Consider the following 24,753-nt stretch of genomic DNA (forward strand, 5'->3'; position numbering starts at 1 on the left):
ATTTTGTGAAATACATGCCAAGAAGGGTCCATTTTACTTTTAGGTTTTCAAGGGTTGTGCCTTTAGACACAACAAAGAGGAGATCAGGAACCAAATACCATATCTTGTTGGGCCAAGCAAATAAATCATGCTCACCCCTTTCTGTCGGAATAGTACCAGAACAGGGGTACATAGCCAAATAGCTTGAATTATTAACTGAACCCCAACAGAGATGGATTATTACAAGGGCCAGATGCAATACTTTTCCATCGGCCATTACAAAGGGTCACTACCTATCTATCCCTCTCCAGGATCAGGTCTGTCCACACTGTAAAAACCAAGTGGAGACTCTTGCTCACATTATACTTGACTGTCAGAGATATGTGGGTATTAGGAATTTCTCTCCTGGGCGGGTCTTAGACAAGTCTGAAAGAGACTCTGACAACTCTGCTGTGGAGCTTTTGTTAAATAACACAGAGGCTGTGCTCTTGGAAAAAGTAGCAAAATTTATTTTACAAGTGACAGAATTTTCTAAGTAACGCCCAATGCTAGATACAGTTTATCTGTCTGTGTTTTGAATGTACTTTTGATTTGTACTTCAGAAATGTCTGTAATGCTTTGGGCTGATTCCACACACGCAAAATAATGCACTTTCAAGCTGCTTTCACAACTGTTTTTGCCATTCCGCACAGCTTCAAAGAGCCCTGAAAGCAGCTTGAAAGTGCATTATTCTGCGTGTGCGGAATCAGCCTTGGAGCCCATTTTAATATGCCTAATAAAGGTTGTTGTATTGTATTGATAAGGAACCATTTTGGGGTGTCTCTACTGAGAGAAGGACAGGGGCTTTCCAGATATACTGGACACCATAGGACTGTGTGGACAAAAACTATGTGAATTGGGTTTTGAAATTTGCAGGATAACTGACTGAGACTGGGAGAGAAAACAAGTTTGATCCATCCACAGTACTTTCCACTTAGCTATGGACTTCCCAAGATCTGCATTCCTCTATTAACAGTCCTCTCCTTTAGCACTTGGTCCTTATGTAAGTTGATTTTCAACACACTAAAGTACAGTTTATTTGACCTTTGCAGGTTTGAGCTGCAGCATGGGAAAAGTAGAAGAAGAAAATGAAACGACCGTGACTGAATTTCTTCTGCTGGGCTTTGGGGATCTTGGGGATCAGCAGTGGCTTCTCTTTTCGGTTTTCTTAGTGATTTACATTGTGACGATGGTGGGGAACATCCTCATTGTAACGCTGGTTGTGGCTGACCACCACCTTCACACTCCCATGTACTTCTTCTTGGGCATTCTGTCTTGCTTGGAGATCTGCTACAGCTCCAATATCCTTCCTGTGATGATGACTAATCTATTTCATGGGGGCCAAGGAACCATTTCCATTTGGGGCTGCAAGACACAATATTACTTTTTTGGTCTCTTGGCAGCTTCAGAATGTTATCTCCTAGCAGCGATGGCTTATGATAGGTATGTAGCAATATGTAAGCCTTTGCTGTATGTGGTCCTTATGAATGGTAAAGTGTGTCTCCGCCTAGCAGCTGGATCTTGGATAAGTGGTTTCTTGGGTATTAACACAACGCTATATATAATGCACCAACTCACCTTTTGTGGTCCCAATGAAATCAACCATTTCTTTTGTGATTTTAATCCACTCTTAAAGCTGTCCTGTGGTGATACACGTACCATCCAACTTTTAACGTTCCCTCTAGCTGCTGTGTGTTCCCTCCTCCCATTTTTGTTGACCCTGACATCGTACGGCTACATCGTATCTGCCATTGTGAGAATCCCATCTTCCGCTGGGAGGCAAAAGGCCTTTTCCACCTGCTCGTCTCACCTCATTGTGGTGTCCGTTTTCTACGGCACCATTGTGATCGTTTACATGGTGCCCAGGACAGAGGCGCTGCAGGACCTCAATAAAGTTTTTTCACTTTTTTACACAGTCCTGACCCCTTTGTTCAACCCTCTGATATACAGCCTGAGGAACAGGGAGGTAAAGGTATCCTTCAGAAGAACTGTAGCTAAGTTTTGTTCATATAAAAGAATATAGACCTGTAGAAGTGTGTTCGCTTACTTATAGTCTAACATATTTCTCATTCTGTTCAGGATAACATTTCATTCAAATTGATTGGATCCAATCATCTTTTTTACTTGTAAAACAAGAGGAGAGCATTTAACACCCCCCCCCCCAAAGCTGTACTAGGGATTATAGGACTGCATGGACCAAGACATGTGGGATGGAGGCTGTAATAAGGATAGGAATTAGGGAAGAAGAAAAAGAGTTGCTGCCTGAGGGTGGATCACTTCTTGTGCGAGGCCCCTCTATAATGATACACATCACACCATTGCTGGGGTAATAAATTGGCCATAGCCATTTTATTGAGCAGAAGCATGAGGCTAAGTATGGGTCTGGATCTGGTCATGTGGGTACATGCTGCAGCTCAGCAGGGCGGGTGCCCGGTCCCGAGCTTCGATCTACTGTGGGGCTCTGCTGGGCGGCCGCTCCTGGCCAGAGATGTTCCCTTTCGGCCCAGTTCAACAGGGCGGTCGCCTCTTGTCACTGTTGCCATTCCCAAGGGGAAGGCGCGGCTCCCTAGCCCCCTTCCCCTTGCCCTTCCAGATCAATACCCATGCGCCAAACTGCCGCGAACTAGGCTATGACATAACAGCATGCATTAAAATATAAAAGTAGGGTGAGGTGGGCGGGCAAATCGTCGGCCGGCAAGCACATGGCCTGAACAAAGGAGGGCAAACCCCTTTAAAGCCTCGGCTCGCTCCTCCTTTCTTCCGGTGATGCTGCCCCGTCCCACAGTGGCTCCCTTTCCAGTTTCGCCCTTGTCTGGGCAGTGCCAGCTGGGCTCGTTCCAATCCCCCACCCCAATCAGCAACTCCACCTCATGGTAATTCACATGCGCCTTTTCTTATGCCCCACTTTTCTCTCCTGTAAGGCGACTCAAAGTAGCTTACAAACTCCTTTCCCTTCATCTCCCCACAACAGACACCTTGTGAGGCAAGTGAGAGTTCTGAACGAACTGTGACTGACCCAAGATCACCAAGCAGGAATGTAGGAGTGGAGAAATAAATCTGGGTCACCAGATCAGAGTCCATCGCTCATGTGTTGAAGTGGGGAATCAAACTCCAGATTAGAGCCCACCTGCTCTCAACCACTACAATATGCTGGCTCTCTGAAGGACTAGAAGGCTCTTCTGACTGGATCCAACCCTATAGCTTTAAATATAACTATAGCCACAAAGCATTTGTTTTTGCGTGCTTGCTTTGTAATGGCAACTCAGCCATTACAATTAATTGTGCATTAATATATTTCCCGCATAAATGATTCATTTAATCTCAGCTTTCCTGTCAAATAGGATATGTAGTTTGTTAAGAGGAAGTGTCCATGTCCATGTCTGTTGACTTATCCACTGATTACAGATGTCTTTCACTTTTAACATGAGCTTTGGACATAACATGAGCTTTGCGAGGAGACATAAATACAGACATGAATACCAGGTAACATGTACTTCTTGGTTTCTAGTTTAGTTTGGGAAAATCATCAACCCATGCATGAAGTGTTTTCAGCACTGATCTGAACCGGTACAATATGGTGGCTTGGGGTGGCCTTTTTTGGTATACACAGAAAAAACATAGCAGTCCATAGACAATGTCATACCATATTTTTTTGCTGTACACCTATATGAATTGCTATTGGTGGTGCCGGGAAAGATCACTGGCAGGCAACTTGTTCAACTCTACTCCTGACCTGGAATCTTCCCTGTCCAAATTACATCAGGTAGTCAATTTGGTTAGGAACATGCCCAATTATCTTGTTAAAAGACATACTGTTTTGATTCCGTTCTTCTTAAGTAAGAATTGTTTTTCTTGAGTTTAGAATAGATTATTGTTCTCCTGTGTACAATGATCTAGGGAGATTTTATCTTCCACCAAGAATTGTAACAGTTGATCACTCCAGAAGGGGTTTGTCCTTCTTTGAAGGTGGATAAAGACAGTACAAAGAAGTTATGTATTTTGCAACAATTCAGACTGCTCAGATTGAGTTTTGTAGCTTCTTGTATCACCCCTCATGTTGACTTCTTGAAGCTCAAGTTGCAGATGTCAGCTGGACATTAGAATCCAGACAGCCAGACCTGTTTCATGGTAAGTCAATATTTTCCCCTCGGTTTTGTATAATGAAAAAAAAGGCAGAGCCAATTATTCAACACAACAAGATTTTCATGTGACAGTTGGCATTTTTTACTTTGTAGCCCTTCCGTATATGATTATGACCGCATTTTAAGATGCACAGGAAGGAGCTATACAACTGGAACCTGTACATTCCAAGTTTCTGAAAATATGTAGATATAGTAAATATTTTTTTCCCAAACCATTGTGTATATATATGTATTCACTGCTTTTCTAGTCTGCCTTTTGTCACTGAGACTGGAAGCAGTTCACAAAGCAGATTCCACAGAGCTGATGACACTTTATATTGAGTATTGGTCAATACAATCCATATAAGTAACCATCTAATGAGCAAGATACTAAGACTAAGGTTATGAAAATCTAAATAAGCATAGCATATTTGGCATCATAGAGAATGTGGCTATAATGAAGAAACAGCTTTTTTTAAATAATAAAGATATTAGTTCACAATTTTGCATAACTGTAGAACAGGGCGTCTGATGAAAATAAAACCCTCAAATGTTAGTGTTTTACACAGTGAATGGGATCCAGCTAACTTTTCTGCTGGTGAGAATGGGAGCAGAGTTTTGCCTTGATCATCTCCCCAAAGTGCGCTCAGGATTTTAGGACCTGCACAGAGACCACACAGGATGGGGACAAGGAAGAATATTATGTTTGAGTGAAATAACTGGCCAGAGCAAAACAAGTTTATGTGAATTAAACAGAACAGAAAAGCACTATGCAAATTCACTTAAGACTGCAATAATGTACTTTAATGTATTTTATTTTAATGTGTTTTATTAATGTATTTTATGATAATGTATTTATTTTAATCTGTATTTTAATGTATTTTGTTAATGTATTTTATTTTCATCTTGAATGTAAGCCCTGTAGGGGAGAGTGGCATATAAATTTGATGAAATAAATACATAAATAGCCGTTACCATGAAATAGGATGACCAAGGTTTCCAATCCCTTTGAGCACACCAAAGTAGATAGATGCTGAAAGGTGAACATTATTAGGGGGGACTGGAGTGGTTCCATATAGAATCACTATAATGTAGACTGTTGGATAAGCACAGTTGTCTGTCAAATACTGTCAGGAAGATATGAAAGGAAATAATCAGAGCAGACATTCAGTATCTCGGTATATCCTAAGAACAGGTACATTTCCGGGGTGCTGTCTGGTTTCCGGGCTGTATGGCCGTGTTCTAGCAGCATTCTCTCCTGACGTTTCGCCTGCATCTGTGGCTGGCATCTTCAGAGGATCTTCAGAGGATCAGATCCTCTGAAGATGCCAGCCACAGAAGCAGGTGAAACGTCAAGAGAGAATGCTACTAGAACACAGCCATACAGCCCGGAAACCACACAGCACCTCAGTGATTCCGGCCGTGAAAGCCTTCGACAACACAGGAACATCTCCCATTATCTTTTCAGATGTCTGCTCTGCAGCCAGATTCAAAATGAGTTAATGAACCTAAAGTCTGATGCATGCTCACTTGAGCATAAGACCCTGTGAATTCTGTAGGACTTACTTGTGAGTAAGTCTGCCTAGGATGGAGCTGTAAAGAATGCACTGCACCTGCTTGCGTGGTCACTGAGATTTAAATCAATGCAAGAAAAGGTTCAGTGGAGATTACCCTGGGTTGGAACTTGTCAAATTTCACAAATTATCCACTTGGCCAAACAGTTTGGTCCTAGATACTTGAGAGACACCTACCAATAAATTCCTGTCTGGATGCTGAGATTGGAGGGGGAAAGCTGCCTAGATGTCCTGCCCCTTTCAGAGGTGAGAGGGTGGGGGGTGGGGGCCCAGAGGATCTTCTCAGCAGTGGCTCCTGCATTGTGGAATGCCCTGCCACTGGAGCTCTGCCAGGCACCTACCCTCCTGAAGTTTTGGTGCTTGGTGAAGACTGGTCTTTTTGCCCAGGCTTTTGGCTGATTCCCCCCTGCTCGGATGGGGGCCTTCCTTGAGAGGTCCTGTGCACTCCATCCATTTTTGGGGTTGTTGGGGTGGGAGTTTTTACAATGTTCTATGGTTTTAGGATTGAATTTTCCAGGGTTTTTATTATGGTTTTAATTGTAACCCACCTGGAGAGTGTTGTAAAGGGTGGGGAATAAATAAATAAATAGTCAGACCACACAGGTCCCATGATCCCGAATGATAAAGGGTAAGTTGATGGATGAAGAGTTTGGATTTATATCCCACCTTTCTCTCCTTTATGGAGACTCAAGATGGCTTACAAGCTCCTTTCCCTTCCTCTCTCCACAACAGACACCTTGCGAGGTAGGTGGGGCTGAGAGAGTTCTGAGAGAACTGTGACTAGTCCAAGCTGGAATGTAGTCCCAGATGGAATGTAGAAGTGCAGAAACACATCTGGTTCACCAGATAAGCCTCTGCCTCTCAAGTGGAGGAGTGAGGAATCAAACCCAGTTCACCAGATTAGAATCTACCTGCTCTTAACCACTATACCACGACTGTACCATGCTGAGGCTAGAGAGTTTCTCTTCTGGCTCTCATAGTTATCAGTTTTGCCTTTATATTTTCAGGATCCAGCCAGCTTTCCTGCTCCATCTCACCAATTCTCTTCCTCACATTTTCCTCCTGGTATCCCACATGCATATCCCATAATTTCCAACCTTTGAGGGGTATTCAAAGAAAATCACAGTTTCCTTTTTCAACAGCAGAAATGCAGGTTGGATCCAACCCATTGTATTTTACAGGGACCTCATTTGTTTTAAATTTGTTTTGCTGAAATCTTGGTGGCAATACCTACATCTTGTGAAAAATGGTTAGCAAAATGTTGCACAGCTTGCATTACAAAATGAGACCTAGATATCTAGAAATTAAGTTCTTGATCTGCTTTGCTTCTCTGAATCTACCTCCTCCCTGCTTTATTTTCTCTCTCCAGTGTGCTGGATTTAGTCTGCATGATTCCATGGCAAACACACCTTGGGGGAAATCAAACCAGCATTACAGAATTCATTCTCTTGGGGTTCGGGACTGGCCGAGAGGTCCATATTCCTCTCCTGTTGCTGTTTTTTGTGATCTACATAGCAACCATCAGTGGAAACATCCTCATTGTTGTTCTCGTTGTGTTTGATCAGCAGCTTCACACTCCAATGTACTTCTTCCTGGGCAACCTATCATGCTTGGAGACCTTCTACAGCTCAGCCATCCTTCCCAGGGTATTGCATAGTCTTTTGACAGGGGACAGGTCTATTTCATTCACAAGTTGCATTGCCCAGTTCTATTTCTTTGGCATTCTTGTCACAACAGAGTGCTTCCTGCTAGCTGCCATGTCCATCGACCGCTATTTAGCCATATGCAAGCCACTACACTACGCTGCTGTCATGAGCAACAAGCGATGTGCTCAGCTAGCTGCTGGTTCCTGGATGGGTGGCTGGCTGTCTATCTCTATTACAACCTCTTTTGTGTCCCAGCTTCTTTTTTGTGGTGCTAATGAGATGGACCACTTCTTTTGTGATTTTGCCCCACTGCTCACTCTTTCCTGTAGTGACACCAGGGTCGTAGACCTCGTCGGTTTTATATTGTCATCTATATGTGCTTTTCCACCTTTCTTCTTGACTTTGGCAACCTATGTTTGCATCATCACCTGTATCCTGAAAATCCCATCCACCTCTGGAAGGCAGAAGGTTTTCTCTACCTGCTCCTCTCACCTCCTAGTAGTGATCATTTTTTATGGGACTCTGATCATTGTCTATGTCTTACCAAACTCCAGTACCTTGAGAAGTCTAAACAAGGTGTTTTCTGTTCTGTATACCATACTGACTCCTCTTGCTAACCCGCTTATATACAGCCTAAGAAACAAAGAAGTTAAGGAAGCGATGAAGAAAGGGGCCAGGAAACTTTACAAAAATGTAAGGCTCATTCCGCACACGCAGAATAATGCAGTTTCAAGCTGCTTTCAGGGCTCTTTGAAGCTGTGCGGAATGGCAAAAACAGTTGTGAAAGCAGCTTGAAAGTGCATTATTTTGCGTGTGCGGAATGAGCCTAAGAATATAAGAGGAGTTCTACTGAATATCACTGAAGACTCATAAGGAAGTGCAAGTAGCTGAAAGTTTCCTCCTCCAATTGCTCCACCAGGAAACTTGTATCCAGAGATATCTGAACTGAGTCTGGCCACAAAGGTTAAATTTAGCAATTAAAGGAGTTAGAATACGAGATTGGTACTCTTACGAGATTGGTACTCTTAATAACCTGGATAGCTTTAAAAGGGGCTTGGACAGATTTATGGAGAAGTTGATTTATGGCTACCAATCTTGATCCTCTTTGATCTGAGATTGCAAGTGCCTTAACAGTCCAGGTGCTCAGGAGCAACAGCCGCAGAAGGCCATAGCTTTCACATCCTGCATGTGAGCTCCCAAAGGCACCTGGTGGGCCACTGCGAGTAGCAGAGAGCTGGACTAGATGGACTCTGGTCTGATCTAGCTGGCTTGTTCTTATGTTCTTATGACAATAAAATAACATTTTAGACATGAAGTTATATATTTTGTGAAAATGCAGCTAACAAATAAACATATTTTCCCTTTCCACTCATGCAACCCGTGCATATCTCAGCTGAGGGTGCATTGTCAGGTGCTGCTGCTGGTGGGAATTCTTGGGTATATTGTTTACATGGAAACACAGTGTTTCCCTTCCAAACCGTGCTGCCTTCTGCCTCTGGGATCCCAGCGATCCCAGGGGCCCCCTGCTTCTTAAGTAAGCGTTGTTGTTTTTTCCTTAAGAATAGATTATTGTTCTTCTGTATACAATGATCTAGGGAGATTTTATCTTCCACTAAGAATTTTAAAATTGATGACCCTAGAAGGGGTTTGTGGATAAAGACTGTACAAAGAAGGTATGTGTTTTGCAACAATTCAGACTGCTCAGACTGAGTTTTGTAGACTCTAGTATCACCTCTCATGTTGACGTCTTGATGCTCAAGATGCAGATATCAGCTGGACATTAGAATCCAAATCCTAGACTAACAGTCCTGTTTCATGGTAAGTCAATCTTTCCCCCTCAGATTTGTATAATGAAAAAAAAAGCAGAGTCAAGGATTCAACACAACAAAGTTTTCATGTGACAGTTGGCATTTTCACTTTGTAGCCCTTCCATCTATGATTATGATCACATTTCAAGATGCACAGAAAGGAGCTGTACAACTGGAACCTATACATTTCACGTTTCTGAATATGTGTGTGTATATATAGTAGATAGATGTCCATAAACCATTGCATATATGTCCACGAACCATATGTATGTATTCATTGCATTTCTAGTCTGTCACCAAGACTCGAAGCAGCTCACAAAGCAGATAACACAGAACTCATGACTCTTTATATTGATTATTGGTCAATACAATCCATATAAGTAACCATGTAATGAGCAAGATACTAAGACTAAGGTTATGAAAATCTAAATAAACATAACATATTTGGCATGATAAAGAATGTGGCTATAATGAAGAAAAAGTGGTCTTTTAAAAGGAATAGGGCATTAGTTTACAATTTTGCATAACTGTAGAACAGGGAATCGGATGAAAATTAAAATCCTCAAATTTTAGTGTTGCACAGTGAATGGGATCCAGCTAACTTTTCTGCAGGTGAGAAAAGGAGCAGAGGTATCCCTTGATCATCTCCCCCCCCCCCCCAAGTATGCAGGGGATTATAGGACTTGCACAGAGACCATACAGGATGGGGACAAGGAAGATTATTAAAATTGAGTGAAATAGTTGGCCGGATCCAAACAATTAGATGTGAATTAAACAGAACAGAATAGCACTAGGCAAATTCACGTAAGGCTGCAATAATGTACTTTAATGTATTTTATTTTAATGTATGTAATGTATTTTATTTTAATGTATTTATGTTAATATATTGTATGGTAATGTATTTATGCATTTTAATGTATTTGATTAATGTATTTTATTTTAATCTTGAATGTAAGCCCTGTGGGGGAGAGTGGCATATAAATTTGATAAATAAATAAATAAATAGCCGTTACCATGAAATAGAATGACCAAGGTATCCAATCCCTTTGAGCACACCAAAGTAGATAGATTCTGAAAGGTGAACATTATTAAAGGGGACTGGAGTGGTTCCATATAGAATCACTATGATGTAGACTGTTGTCTGTCAAATACTGTCAGGAAGATATGGAAGGAAATAATCAGAGCAGAAATTCTACATCTCTGTATGTCCTAAGAACAGGTACATCTCCCATTATCTTTTCAGGTGTCTGCTCTGCAGCCAGATTCAAAATGAGTTACTGAACCTAAAGTCTGATGAATGCTCACTTGAGCACAAGACCCTGTGAATACTGTAGGACTTACTTCTGAGTAAGTCTGCCTAGGATGGAGCTGTAAAGAATGCACTCTGCCTGCTTGCTTGGCTACTGAGATTTAAATCAATGCAAGCTGAGAGAAATGGTTCAGTGGACCCTGAGTTGGAACATGTCAACTCTCACAAATTTTCCACATGGCCAAATGGCTTTGGTCGTGGATCCCTGAGAGACGGCATCCACCAAAATATTCCTGTCTGAGTGCCGAGATTGGAGGGGGAGGGCTGCCTAGATGTCCTGCCTCTTTCAGAGGTGAGGAGGGGTGGGGTGGGGTGGGGTGGGATGGCCCAGAGGGTCTTCTCAACAGTGGCCCCTGCACTGTGGAATGCCCTGCCACTGGAGTTGTGCCAGGAGCCCACCGTCCTAGAGTTTTGGCGCTTGGCGAAGACTGGCTTCTTCGCCTAGGCTTTTGGCTGACTCCCCCCTGCACAGAATGGGCCTTGAGAGGTCCTGTGCACTCTGTTCATTTTTAGGGGTTGCTGGGGTGGGAGTTTTTATAACATTTCATGGTTTTAGGATTGGGTTTTCCAGGGATTTTACTACAGTTGTTAAAGGGCCTTATTATGGTTTTTATTGTAACCCACCCTGAGACAGTTGTAAAGTGGGGAATAAATGTAAATAAATAAATAGACAGACCACACAGGTCACATGATCCTGAATGATAAAGGGTAAGGAGATGGATAAAGCTAGAGAGTTTCTCTTCTGGCTCGATTTTGCCTTTATATTTTCATGTCTCATGAACCTGAGTGATAAAGGGTAAGGAGATGAATGCAGAGTTTGGATTTATGTCCCACCATTCTCACCTGTAAGGAAACTCAAGGTGGCTTAAAAGCTCCTTTCATTTCCTCTCCCCACAACAGGCACCTTGTGAGGTAGGTGGAGCTGAGAGAGTTCTGAGAGAACTGTGACTAGCCCAAGGTCATCCAACAGGAATGTAGGAGGCAGAAACACAATTGGTTCACCAAATAAGCCTCTGTCACTCAGGTGGAGGAGTGGGGAATCAAATCCGGTTCTCCAGATTAGAATCCACCTTCTCTTTACCACTACACCACCAATACACCACACTGAGGCTACAGAGTTTCTCTTCTGGCTCTCATAGTTATCAGTTTTGACTTCATATTTTCAGGATCCAGCCAGCTTGCCTGCTCCATCTCACCAAATTGTCTTCCTCACATTTTCCTCTTGATATTCCACATGCAGATCCCATATTTTCCAGCCTTTGGGGGTATTCAAAGAAGATCACAGTTTCTTTCCTCAAGAACAGAAATGCTGGGGGGATCCAACCTATTTTATTTTGTAAATAACACAATGTTCAGCTAGCTTTACTGGGACATCATTTGTCTTAAATTTGTTTTGCTAAACTCTTGGTGGCAATACCTACATTTTGTGAAAAAAACAGTTATCAAAATGATACACAGCTTGCATTACAAAGTGAGACCTAGATATCTAGAAATTAAGTTCTCGATTTGTTTTGCTTCTCCTCTGAATTCACCCCCACCCTGCTTTATTTTCTTTCTCCAGTGTGCTGCATGCTTCCATGGCAAACCCACCTTGGGGAAATCAAACTAGGATCACAGAATTCATTCTCTTGGGGTTCGGAACTGGCCGAGAGGTCCACCTTCCTCTCCTGTTGCTGTTTTTTGTGATCTACATAGCGACCATCAGTGGGAACATCCTCATTGTTGTTCTCATTGTGTCTGATCAGCAGCTTCACACCCCAATGTATTTCTTCTTGGGCAACCTATCATGCTTGGAGACCTTCTACAGCTCAGCCATCCTTCCCAGGGTATTGCATAGTCTTTTGACAGGGGACAGGTCTATTTCATTCACAAGTTGCATTGCCCAGTTCTATTTCTTTGGCATACTTGTCACAACAGAGTGCTTCCTGTTAGCTGCCATGTCCATCGACCGCTATTTAGCCATATGCAAGCCGCTACATTATACTGCTGTCATGAACAACAAGCTATGTGCTCAGCTAGCTGCTGGTTCCTGGATGGGTGGCTGGCTGCCTATCACTATTACAACCTCTTTTGTGTCCCAGCTTCTTTTTTGTGGTGCTAATGAGATGGACCACTTCTTTTGCGATTTTGCCCCACTGCTCACTCTTTCCTGTAGTGACACCAGGGTAGTAGACATTGTAAATTTTATATTGGCATCTATGTGTGCTTTTCCACCTTTCTTCTTGACTTTGGCAACCTATGTTTGCATCATCACCTGTATCCTGAAAATCCCATCCACCTCTGGAAGGCAGAAGGTTTTCTCTACCTGCTCCTCTCACCTCCTAGTAGTGATCATTTTTTATGGGACTCTGATCATTGTCTATGTCTTACCAAACTCCAGCACCCTGAGAAGTCTAAACAAGGTGTTTTCCGTCTTGTATACCATACTGACTCCTCTTGCTAACCCGCTTATATACAGCCTAAGAAACAAAGAAGTTAAGGAAGCGATGAAGAAAGGGGCCAGGAAGCTTTACAAAAATGTAAGAATATAAGAGGAGTACTACTGAATATCACTGAAGACTCATGAGGAAGTGCAAGTAGCTGAAAGTTTCCTCCTCCAATTGCTCCACCAGGAAACATGTATCCAGAGATATCTGAATTGCCTCTGCCCACAAAAGGGTCCATTTAGCAATTAAAGGAGTTAGAATACGAGATTGGTACTCTGACAATAAAATAACATTTTAGACATGAAGTTATATATTTCATGAAATCCAGCATATTTTCCCTTCCCACTAATGCAACCCATGTTTGTCTCAAGTGGGGGGGGGGATTCTTGGGGGTGGATTCTCAGGTGGGGAGATTCTTGGCTGCATTGTTCACAAGGAAACCCAGTGTTTCCCTTCCAAACCATGCTGCCTCCTGCCTCTGGGATACCAGTGATCCCGGATGACTCCAGCAATGCCATACAAATGGCAGCAGAAGCAAAGGAAATGGGTTCCATGAACCCAAGTTGCCTGTGCATAATCGGCCCAAACTCTTTTCTTATGAAACGTCCTAGGGGTCCCTAATTGCATACCCTAGACAGCCTAAATGCATACTGTATGTGGCCAGAGGATGCTAGACACTAGAGTATGGATTATAACCAGTGGTGGGATTCAAATAATTTAACATCAGGTTCCAGTGGTGGGATTCAAATAATTTAACAACTGGTTGTTTACAAGCACCATTTTAACAACTGGTTTTTCTGAAGTTGGTGCGAACTGGCTGAATCTCCCCACTGATTATAACTATTAAATTCTCGTTGCACCTCCCCTCCCCTTCTAGCTATGTCTCTCAGGCTCTGACCTTCTTCATCTACCGTATATACTCATGTATAAGTCGAATTTTTCAGCACATTTTTAATGCTGAAAAAGCTCCCCTCGACTTATATGTGGGTCATTAAAATTTTTTTGTGTGTTTTTACTTTGCCGGCCAGCAGGGGGTGCAGTTTTTATGCTAGCAACACCAAAATTTCAGGATACCCTCAGAAGTCACTACTGATGATACCAGCCAAGTTTGGTAAAGTTTGGTTCAGGAGGTCCAAAGTTATGGACCCCCAAATGAGGTGCCCCCATTCCCCATTGTTTTCAATGGGAGCTATTAGTAGATGGGGCTACCCTTTTGAGGGTCCATAACTTTGGACCCTCTGAACCAAACTTCACCAAACTTAGTATCATCAGGAGAGTCTCTTTATGATATCAGCCAGGTTTGGTGAAGTTCGGGTCAGGGGATCCAAAGTTATTGACCCCCAAAGGGGATGCCCCATCCCCCATTGTTTACAATGGAAGCTAATAGTAGATTTTCCATTACTGATAATATCCCTCTTAAAATCTAAGTTGGGTTACATTTGGACATACAGATGATGATGATGAGGAATCCAGTTTTGGAGCATTTTAACTCTTGTGTTTTAGCTTGGTTGCTGGTTGAGCTAAGGTTTTTGTACTTTTAGTTATTGTTGATACCATATTGTTCTTGTTGACCCTCTTTTCCACTTACAGAGCCAGTTTACTGTTTTTCTTTGAAATAAATATTCAAAAACATTTAACCTACTGATGCCTCAATTGATGTAATTTTATTGGCATCTATTTTTATTTTTGAAATTTACCAGCAGCTGCTGCATTTCCCACCCTCGACTTATACGCAAGTCAATACGTTTTCCCAGTTTTTTGTGGTAAAATTAGGTGCCTCGACTTATATGCGGGTCGACTTATACGCGAGTATATACGGTAATTGTTTAGGTATAATTGACCACAAAATACAGTTAACTGGCATCTCCTATGACACTCTTTTTATGTCACAGGAAATGTGTGCCTCCAGATTATAAAGTCAAGTGCTAGATATTCAGAGACAGCAGTCTTTGTGCTTTAGCAAATAAAACTTGTTACCTACGTCTAATGCTAGATACAGTTTATCTGTCTGTGTTTTGATCGTATTCTTGCTTTGAACATAACTAATGTCTGGTAACGTTCTAGAGCTTATTTTATATGCCTAATAAAAGTTGTTGTTGTTGTTAAACCTGTTACCTTTTCAGTTTTGGTATTACTCCTGCTCAGGCCTAACCCCCCAACAACAGTGCCATCAGATCATTCCATTCTAAATTTCTCCACAAATTATTTGGTGTACCGAATTGCATCCCGTATGCAGTTCTATGTTTAGAATCTGGTCAATACTCCATAGAGGCCACTATCTGGTTAAACATCATAAAATTGTGGCTGCATATCCATTACCAAAGCTCCGAAAACTCATTGACCCAACTCACCTTGAGCGAACTCCATCACTCCAAATGGTGTACAACAGTTCTAGCAAAGATTGGGGAATTGGGCTATGATAGTGACTCCTTGAATATGTTAACTTTCACTGAGTCATTTGCTCTTATCAAAGAGTGGCTACTGGCAGTAGATTACCATGGCAGAGTTTGGCCAATAAATCCTGTTCGTCAATGAATGGGGCAATTCCATTTCTACAGGGTAACCCAGCCTACTATATTGCAGCGCTTACCAACCACACATATAGGAGAGCCTACATGACGGCTAGATTTAACATTATGCCATCCCTGCTTCATAGAGGAAGACTCAAGGGTCTACCGAGTGATAAGAGGCTTTGCCCCTGCAGTCCAGGGCAGCTGGACTCCATTTCGTACATCCTCCTCCACTGCCCATTTTATCAGAAACCAAGATCCAGCTTGTTATCACAGGTTATCGACTCTATGAAAACCCATACAGAGCTAGACAAAGTAATCATGCTTTTAAACTGCAACGATTTTAACTGTTGTCTCATAGTCGCAACATTCCTGGCTGAAATCTGTAAACTGAACTCATGATTCAATGTGAAGTTCTCTTTTATAATTTTAACTGTATTATATGCTGTTTTGTTTCATATGCCAATAAAGGCTTACTGAACTGACTCCTGCTCAGGGGACCTTAGCCTCCTATTTTCCAATCGTATTTCCCCTCAAACACAGCTATATTTTATGCTTGACAGTTGGGCAGCACAATCCAGAGGGGAGGGCCGAATCCTTGAGAGCTCCCACCAATGTAAATGCCCTCTTTGGGGTACTTACACTGGTGAAGGGGCAAATCCACCAGTGCCCAGCTGCTGTGACCTCCAGCTGCTTGCACACTGCCCCCAGCTACACTGGCATTCCAGGGGTTATGTTGACCATAGTTCCTCCAGAACCATCTTGGTCCCCATCCTCTAGCAGAGTAGCCAGCTGAGATATGCTGTGATTTTCATGGCATATCTCTATTATCCTTATGAGGGAGTTGGAAGTTTGTTTTTTTAATAAACTTCTTCAGGCTTCCTGTGCTGTGGGAAAACCCTGTAGAGTGGGTAGACCGGTGCTCAAGTGGCACCTTTCCTGTGTACCTCAGCTCTGGATTGTGCTGTAAATATTCTTCCCTTGCAATTTTCTCAGGGAGATATGCCGGAACTCCTCCTCAAGAAAGATCTGTGCCTGTGGAAAGCAAAGTACTAAATCTATCCCACATGTTCTTTTCCATTGTGATCTCTATGTCAATTTATATAATTCCATACCCTTTTTCATTGTGTAAGGTTTGCAAAAACCAGAATGTCGCAATCTGCACTTATCCCATTTCTGTATAATAATCTAACCGATGCTCTTAAGATACCTATGCTTTTGAACAACATGGATCCCACAGTGTGCGAGAATGTAGCAAAATTTCTGCTAAAGATAATAGACGTAAGTCTAGATCAGGGGTCTTCAAACTATGGCCCTCCAGATGTTCATGGACTACAATTCCCATCAGCCCCTGCCAGCATGGCCAAGTGGCAGGGCTGATGGGAATTGTAGTTCTTGAACATCTGGAGGGCCATAGTTTGAAGACCCCTGGTCTAGATGGATACTAATCAATGTCTATGTATTATGACCACATATAGCCAGCACTAATTTTTCTAGCTTCTGTAAGTATCCGATGACGTTTAAGTGAGTCAACTTAGTTGAAGGAAGGTTTTATAGTTACAGAAGGACCATGTATATATTTTAGTACCAGTGTCTATAACTGTGAGCAATAATGGGCAAATTTTGTATGCTTATTTTGTATGTTTATTTTATGCCAATAAAGGGTTGTTACTACTACTAATTCCATAATTAATTCACCCTTGCTAGTTTCGGTAACTTTTCCAAGAAAATATGTTTGCCACTGCTTCTGGTGAATTGTTGCCATTATATTACTGGTGTGGTTGTGAAATTCATTTTAATCATTATGAATTTACGAGATTCCCAGATGTCTCATTTTAAATTCTGATTTTATTTTTTTATTGTATCATGACACTAAATAAATGTTTGATGGATTGATAGATGTTTTCCTTGTTCATTCTATATATACATGAACAAAAAATATCTACAGCTAATGGAAAAAAGTCATACTGGCAAGTTCATTGGCAGCTTCCGTTCATCACTTGTAGGGAGAGGGGGAACCTAGCCTATCTGCTCGCAAATATTGTTGAAAGATTTTGATATAGCTGCTTGTTTTCCTTGTTCATTCTGTATACTCATGAAAAACCATGAAAAACAAATGGAATAAAGTCATACCAGCAAGTTTATTGGCAGTTTTATATAAGGCGTCCTTCCTTTCTCTGCTTCACAGACTATACATACAAGGATTCCATGGGTGTGAAAATAGTGTAAAATAAATTTATTTATTTATTCTTTCAACTTTTATACCGCCCCATCCCCGAAGGGCTCTGGGCGGTGTACAGTAAACCATCATATATAAAATAGAACAGCTAAAACCATTAAAAGCAGCGATAAGAGATAAAGGCTAAATATAATAACAAATTACCATAGACAGAATGGCGTCCGATAGCTCCATTTTTAAATCCTCTTTCAGGAGGGAGGAACAGTATGTCCCAAGATGGCAAAAGGCACAGATGTAAAGGGCCGGGGGGGCACCATCAACGGCTGGTTTCTCCAAAGGCCCGGTGGAACAATTCCATCTTATAGGCCCTGCGGAATTCTGTAAGGTCCCGCAGGGCCCGGACAGCTGGTGGAAGAGCGTTCCACCAGGCTGAGGCCAGGGCCGTAAAGGTCCTGGCCCACGTGGAGGCCAGCTGTATCATCGAGGGGCCAGGGACCACCAGTAAGTTGGCCTCCGCTGAATGAAGAGGCCATACAGGGACGAATGGGGTGATGCGGTCTCGAAGATACGAAGAAAAGGTTTTATGAAAACCCCTCAGAATTTTAGTCTGGAGGACAAAATGGACACAAATCAGAGACACGTAGAAAAATGTAAGCACAATGGGGTAGCATGAACAAATGGAGAATGCTTTCTGCCTCATAACTGTGGACTTCCTTTGGAGGATATTGATGAAAATACAAATGTAGGAAATTGGGGTAAGCAGAAACGGGGGTGGGGTATGGTGTCCCTAGAGGCCAAGATGAAAATTACAAGTTCCAATGAGGGAATATTGTTGCTGAAATTTTTTACCCTTATTCATAATTTGTGGAGATCTTGCTTACTGGGCAGGTAGCAGCAGCTGAATGACAGCTTATTGAGTCTCAGCACCATTTCTCAAAGGTATTAAACATCTTATTTTTTTATTTTTTTATTTTTTTATTATTATATTTATATACCGCCCTATCCCCTGAGGGCTCTGGGTGGTGAACAACAAATTAATATTACATAAGCAATAAATAATTAATATAAATAACATCATTAAAAACATAAAATTACAGCGTTCTGCAAAAACCACTCGGCGTCCAGTATTAAAACTATCAATAAAACCCCTCCCAGAGAGGGGGACGGTAGATCCAGGTGTCACAGCTCCCAGAATGTTAAAAAGGGAGATGCAAAGAGGGCGCTCACCATCAATGGCTGGCCTCCCCAAAAGCCCAGTGGAACAACTCGGTCTTACAGGCCCTGCGGAACTCTCCAAGATCCCGCAGGGCCCGGACAGTTGGAGGAAGAGTGTTCCTCCAGGCAGGGGCCAGGGCCATAAAAGCCCTGGCCCGGGTGGAGGCCAGCCGTATCATTGAGGGGCTGGGAACCACCAGTAAATTGGCCTCTGCCGAATGCAGAGGCCGTGTAGGGACATATGGGGTAAGGCGGCCCCGAAGGTACGATGAAGACCTTTGGCTCTTAGCCTCTCATAGCCTCACACGGGGAGCAGAAAATCTGCTATACCTTTTTCCACCAAAAGAACTAAGCAAAATTGTAACTTCATCCACCTCATGCTTGGTTGTCTTTGTTTTAGAATGTTCCTTTAATGTCTTTGCCCAATGATTAGATTTTTTTAAAAAATTCTGTTGCCCACCACCAAAACTGTACATAATAATTATACAATATTTACATTAGACATATCACAGCAGTAAATAGTCACTGTTCTTGCAAGTCTTAGACATGTATAACTCCAATCATGGCTCTGTGGTAAGCAGTGGCGCAACTAGGCAAACTGGAGCCCTGGGCAAAACCTGAGTTTGATGCCCCCCCAGGCACATGCCCAATGCAATGCACACCCCTCCTTTGTAGCTACGCCCAGTGGCGTATCTAGGCAAACTGGAGTTTGGCACCCCCCCATGGGCAGCCACCTTCCCCCACTGTGACCAAGCAATGATTTTTTTACACCAGGTTGTTTCAAAGTCACCATCACATTATAGAACATGCCCCAACTCACAAATCTGAGCACAGCAATAAGCCATGCCACAGAGCAGAAATAATTTTTGAAAACATTTTTAAAATGCTTTCAAAATGTTTTATTACTGCTATGAAAACATTTTATGGTGTTGTATCCAGTACCCCCAACTGGGGGAAACAGCATCACTTTGAATGTTTCAAAGGAGAATCTGGGCTCCCTAGTTTAACAAGTGATGCTGGAATCCACCCCCAAACAGCATCATTTTCAATGGTGTTTAAACAAGGGAGCCCAGATTCTCCTTTTAAATCTACCTTAAAGGGAGAATCTGGGGTTCCCAGTTTAAACAACATTGGAAGTGATGCTATTTTGGGGCTGGATTCTCCCCCCACCCTGAAACAAAGCATCACCTTGCAATATTTAAACTGGGGACCTCAGATTCTCCCCTTTAAATCCATGTCAAAAGGGCGGTAGGATTTAAAAGGAAAATCTGGGGAAATTTGGGAGGTGCCTATAACTTTGGCAGGGGGTGCAAATTGTTAAGATAGCAGCACCAAACTCTTCAGGGGTATCTTTAGGAGACTTCTAATGATACCTTTCACCCTTGTTTGGTGAAGTTTGGTTCCAGGGCGAGTCCAAAGTTATGTGGACCCTCAAAGGTAGAAGCCCCCATGTCTCTGTTGTAGCTCCCATTGGAAACAATGGATGATGGGGCACCCCTTTGGGAGTTCATAGATTTGGACCCCCTGGACCAAACTTCACAAAACCTGGGTGGTATCAGTAAAAGATTCTCCTGATGATACCTCCCAGGTTTGGTGAAGTTTGGTTCAGGGGGTCCAAAGTTATCGACCCTCAAAGGTGTAGCCTCTTCTCCGATTGGCTCCCAATGGAAACAATGGGGGATGGGGCACCCCCTTTGGGAGTCCATAACTTTGGACTCCCTGAACCAAACCTCACCAAACCTGGGTGATAGCATCAGGAGACTCTCCCAAAACATCCTTGAAATTTTGGTGCTGCTAGCCTAAAAACTGCGCCCTCTGCAGGCCAAAAATGTAAAAACACTGAAAATACAAAAAATCCCACAAACAAAACCTAAGCTTCCCCCACAGGACTCTCAGGCCGGCAACTGCCCACTTTGCCCAATGGGAGGAACGCCTCTGGTGGTAAGAAATATATTCCTTCATGCAGGGCATAGCAATATTAGGCTATTCCAAAGTACATTGTAACTTTAAGCAATATTGAAATGTAGTGCTTCTGTACAGCCTGCTACTGCTTCTACTAGTACTACTAGTACTACCACCATTACTAGTACAACCTTAACATAAGGAATTAGCTACTTCAAAAATTTTAGCAGTTATTCTGTAAACAGCTGCCTTGACCTCTCTATTCCTCAGACTGTATATAAGAGGGTTGAGCATCGGAGTGAAGACCGTGTAAAATAGGGAGAAGATTCTATGAAACTCTTTCATTGTTTTAGTTTCAGGAAGCAAATAGACACAAATCAGAGACCCATAAAAAAGTGTGACAACAATGAGATGGGAGGAACAAGTGGAGAAGGCCTTCTGCCTGGAAGCCTTGGTCCTCATTTGGAGGATGTTGATGATAATAATCATATATGAGATGAGGGTAAGGAGGAATGGTGGTACAATGTCTATGGAGGAAAAAATGAAAATCACAAGTTCCACTAAGCGAATGTCACTGCAGGAAAGCTTCAACATAGGCGCTAGATCACAAAAGAAATGTTCAATTTCATTAGGACCACAAAATGATAGCTTGAATAAAAGGGATGTTACTACGCTGACATTTGACAGACTAGCCATCCAACAGATGACAAGAAGCCAAAAGCAAATCCTGCCATTCATAAGGTATGTGTACCGCAGTGGTCTGCATATGGCTAGATAGCGATCATAGGACATCACGGCCAGGAGGTAACATTCAGCACATCCTAAAGAAGCACAGAAGAAATACTGTACAATGCAGCCATGAACAGAAACAGTCCTATCCCCTGTCAGAAGACTAAAGAGCAATCTGGGCACCATGGTAGATGTGTAGCAGATCTCCAAGCATGACAGGTTCCCTAGGAAGAAATACATGGGGGTGTGGAGGTGGGCATCATTGACAACAAGCACAATGATGATGAGATTGCCAGACACAGTAAGGATGTAGATTATGAAGAAAGCTAGGAAGAGGAGAGTCTGAAGCTCTGGGTGGTCACTAAATCCCAGGAGAATGAAGACTGTGTTGATGGTGAGATTTGTCCCATTCTGTATTTGCTGTAGGAAATAAAAAAGATTTTATGAAATAAAACTTGTGTTTGTAAAATATGATGAGGAATGGAACGTACACATCCAGTATGAAAAAACAAACAAACTGATGGGGACTGGATACATTTTTGTACTGTATTTGAAACTTGCAGTTAGAAGCAAGATGACATAATGGTTATAGAGGCCTGTTCCGTCAGGCCTACAGTTGGGGGCAGCAACAGGTACGTTTCCATCTTCAGTGGCCTCCCTTTCTTCCCCTTCCCTTGTTTAGTTATATTGATCCAATCCAATCCAATCCAAAAACCTTTATTAGGCATAAACCAGAAGTACCATACATTCCAAATACAAAAACAGGATCATCGTTACATATCATGTAGAACATGGATTAAAAATGTAGCAACTGCTTTAGAAATTTCTACATTAGGGCTGTTCAATAGTTCAGACATTTTTTGTCTGTCTGAGAGAAACATAAATTCTAAAGGTAGTAAAGCTCCCAGATCGGTTCTAATATCATTATACCTCGAACAGTAAAGCAGGATATGAGGGATTGAGTCTATAGCATTGGGACAGTACCGACAGCAATGCTTACTTTGTGGGATGTTAAGGAAACGACCTTGAAGATAGACAGAGGGGAATGAGTTGCACCTTGCTCTTGTCATAGTTATATTGAATTTGTTCAGTATATAGAGTTGGGGACTTTAGGACTCATTCCATCCTTGGTTGGGTGAAACACCATTCTTATATATTTTATATGTCTCAGAGTCCAATCCAGAGTGGGGGGAGGCAAATCCCACATTGGACGTGGTGTGGACTCATGCCGATGGGGGTGCCCAACCGACCATCATAAGAGGCATCCCAGCTGGCAGTGAGGGCACCCATGCCTCTGAGGATGGGTGGGTGCCTTGGAGTCCTATGCTGCCACACCCAGAAGTGCAGGTAGCTGTGGTATCATCTGGCATGGAATTGCGTGCCAATGGGAGAGGGGGCATTCCAGGGGTGGGACCAGGGATGGAGCCCACTGCAGGCAGCTTCCACCAGGTTTTCAGACCCTAGACATCACAGCAGTTGGCACTGAACTTGCACCATGATTTTCACCATGAGTTCCTTCCCACTATGGGGTTTTCTGCGGGAGGAGGATTTCAAGCTTTTCCTCTTGCTGTGCTCCCCCATCTCCATCTGGATTGGACTCCCCGAGTACTATGGTTATGAACATTTTATGTCTGAATTATAATTTGTTTTTATATTGTTGAGAGCCACTCTGAGACCGCTATGGATGGGGAGAGCAAAATAAAAATCAATCACTCAACTAAATAAATAGTGGTTCAAATCCCTATTCAGCTCTGAAGATTTGTGGGATACCTTGGACTAGTTATTTTTTTTCTCAATCTAACCGACCTTGTAAGTTATTGTGAGAGTAGAGGGGATAAGAGGGGAACCACTAAAGCACCCCAAACTCTGGAAAACGAGGGGTTTAGTCTACATGGATTCCTCTGCCCTTACTCTGCTATTGGGAGTTCAGGAGTTTAGGTCTGCACTGAAAATCTGTTTTACGCCCAGACGTCTGATACTTCCTGCTATTTTTCCATCAATAATTGAGCTCAAATGGAAGTACATTTATATCTTTCCATACAATATATTCCTTACTGTTTAAAATATCCTTTTCTGTTTTATCTTCCTGTGACAGAATCCCCATGCTTTGATCCTTAGTGTGCAACAGCTTTGGTGAAAATGTGTGGTATACAAATCACAGTAAAAAGGTGTAAACATAAACGCATACCTAAAGTCCATCTACATAAAAACCAACTATGCATTATGTTCAATCTCACACTTGATAGCCAGTGGTTTTTCATTAAAAAACGTTTTTGGGAGGAGATTACTTGGAGTGGGGGGCGGGGGGAGATCTTTTCCTGGATGCAATTTCATTACAATCCAAGTTGCTCCTCCATGGAAACTTAAAGAAAACTGCCCTGTAATACAGAACTCAACACAAGTTTCCCACACTGGGTGGGAATAGCTAGGATAAGGAACTGCAACATTTAAGGAGACAAAATATATCAATATTAAATGAACATCCAGTGTAAGCCTTTTTGCAAAACTGAAAATAGATTAACACCACTCATTATTGACCCAATGATTAATAAATATATCTGTAAAGTTCCTGCAGCCCATGTTATTACATTTGTAATAACATTTGTAATAACATGTTCCATACACAGCAAATCTTGTTTCTGCAATGAGCTCTGTAGGTGTCCTTATAAATTCATCTCTCCCTAAGGCTTTATATCTGCAGTGGAGGAATTACTTTTCCAACAGCACTACTTTACAGGGCTGTCATACAGTTTACACCCAAAAAAGTTAATGGCCGTGTTGGAGTGATGAGAAAAGATGTGATAATCAAGTAGGCCCACTGTAGGGTGCTGACAGAACAGAACTTGTGTGTCTAGCCTGTGAGGCAGGGGTGCCATTTTGGTTGTCTTCTCTAGACATGAGATGCTGCGCAGGCTGAAAAAGAAAGCTTAGCTAGTAGTTGAAACTGCTTTACCTCCAAGTGAAATCCATTTGAAAGATGAGCATCGGATGTATTCCACCCGTTCCTCATTTCTGGGTTTGATGATTTCAAGGAACGCTCCTCTTTTCTCCTGTGTCCTTTGAATTTTCCAGCTCGTTCACTAAAGCACTTGGTCTTGTTGTGCCTGGGAATGCTGATTATTGAAGTGTTTCATCATTTCCAGACTCCCTATTTATCTGCTTTACCTGTACTTCAATGCAGAGCAGTATCTTCACCCTTCTGAAAGGGAAAAGGCGACATTATCTTGGTTAAATTAAAATTCCTGCTCTGTTGGAGTCAAGCTTATCACAGTAATGAAGAGAGAACAGGCTCCTAACCTCTGGGGAGAATATGGAA

The 24,753-nt window shown here is 42.4% G+C and overlaps 4 protein-coding genes across 4 annotated transcripts; 3 read left to right on the forward strand and 1 right to left on the reverse strand.

Moving 5' to 3' along the window:
- Nucleotides 1-1,084: 1,084 nt before the first annotated feature.
- LOC125444986 (olfactory receptor 10C1-like) lies at nt 1,085-2,041 on the forward strand. The gene has a single exon (XM_048517793.1). The coding sequence runs from the start codon at nt 1,085-1,087 to the stop codon at nt 2,039-2,041; it is 957 nt and encodes a 318-aa protein (XP_048373750.1).
- Nucleotides 2,042-6,321: 4,280 nt separating this feature from the next.
- Nucleotides 6,322-10,440, forward strand: LOC125444028 (olfactory receptor 6F1-like). The gene is made up of 3 exons (XM_048516467.1): nt 6,322-6,341; nt 7,083-8,052; nt 10,411-10,440. The coding sequence occupies exons 1-3, from the start codon at nt 6,322-6,324 to the stop codon at nt 10,438-10,440; spliced, it is 1,020 nt and encodes a 339-aa protein (XP_048372424.1).
- A 1,613-nt stretch (nt 10,441-12,053) lies between these two features.
- LOC125444916 (olfactory receptor 6F1-like) lies at nt 12,054-14,976 on the forward strand. The gene is made up of 2 exons (XM_048517680.1): nt 12,054-12,962; nt 14,880-14,976. The coding sequence occupies exons 1-2, from the start codon at nt 12,054-12,056 to the stop codon at nt 14,919-14,921; spliced, it is 951 nt and encodes a 316-aa protein (XP_048373637.1). The 3' UTR covers nt 14,922-14,976.
- A 5,924-nt stretch (nt 14,977-20,900) lies between these two features.
- On the reverse strand, nt 20,901-23,018 carry LOC125444029 (olfactory receptor 1020-like). Its single transcript, XM_048516468.1, has 2 exons — nt 22,926-23,018; nt 20,901-21,857 (listed from the first exon to the last, which is right to left on the reverse strand). Exons 1-2 carry the CDS (start codon nt 23,016-23,018, stop codon nt 20,901-20,903), a joined length of 1,050 nt encoding a protein of 349 aa, XP_048372425.1.
- Between the last annotated feature and the right edge of the window lie 1,735 nt (nt 23,019-24,753).

This window comes from Sphaerodactylus townsendi, linkage group LG15, assembly GCF_021028975.2.
Source record: "Sphaerodactylus townsendi isolate TG3544 linkage group LG15, MPM_Stown_v2.3, whole genome shotgun sequence".
Taxonomy (NCBI): Eukaryota; Metazoa; Chordata; class Lepidosauria; order Squamata; family Sphaerodactylidae; genus Sphaerodactylus; species Sphaerodactylus townsendi.

Bases quoted from the DNA above. Each gene is read 5' to 3' on its own strand.
- LOC125444986 (XM_048517793.1), top strand. From the start codon at position 1,085: ATGGGAAAAGTAGAAGAAGAAAATGAAACGACCGTGACTGAATTTCTT.
- LOC125444916 (XM_048517680.1), top strand. From the start codon at position 12,054: ATGGCAAACCCACCTTGGGGAAATCAAACTAGGATCACAGAATTCATT. The intron at 12,963-14,879 runs ATGAAGAAAGGG...AAAACTTGTTAC, and splicing joins ACAAAGAAGTTAAGGAAGCG to CTACGTCTAATGCTAGATAC.
- LOC125444029 (XM_048516468.1), bottom strand. From the start codon at position 23,018: ATGGGGGAGCACAGCAAGAGGAAAAGCTTGAAATCCTCCTCCCGCAGA. The intron at 21,858-22,925 runs GTTCAGTGCCAA...TATTTCCTACAG, and splicing joins TGGTGAAAATCATGGTGCAA to CAAATACAGAATGGGACAAA.
- LOC125444028 (XM_048516467.1), top strand. From the start codon at position 6,322: ATGATCCCGAATGATAAAGG. The intron at 6,342-7,082 runs GTAAGTTGATGG...TTCTCTCTCCAG, and splicing joins ATGATCCCGAATGATAAAGG to TGTGCTGGATTTAGTCTGCA. The intron at 8,053-10,410 runs GTAAGGCTCATT...TTATCTTTTCAG, and splicing joins CCAGGAAACTTTACAAAAAT to GTGTCTGCTCTGCAGCCAGA.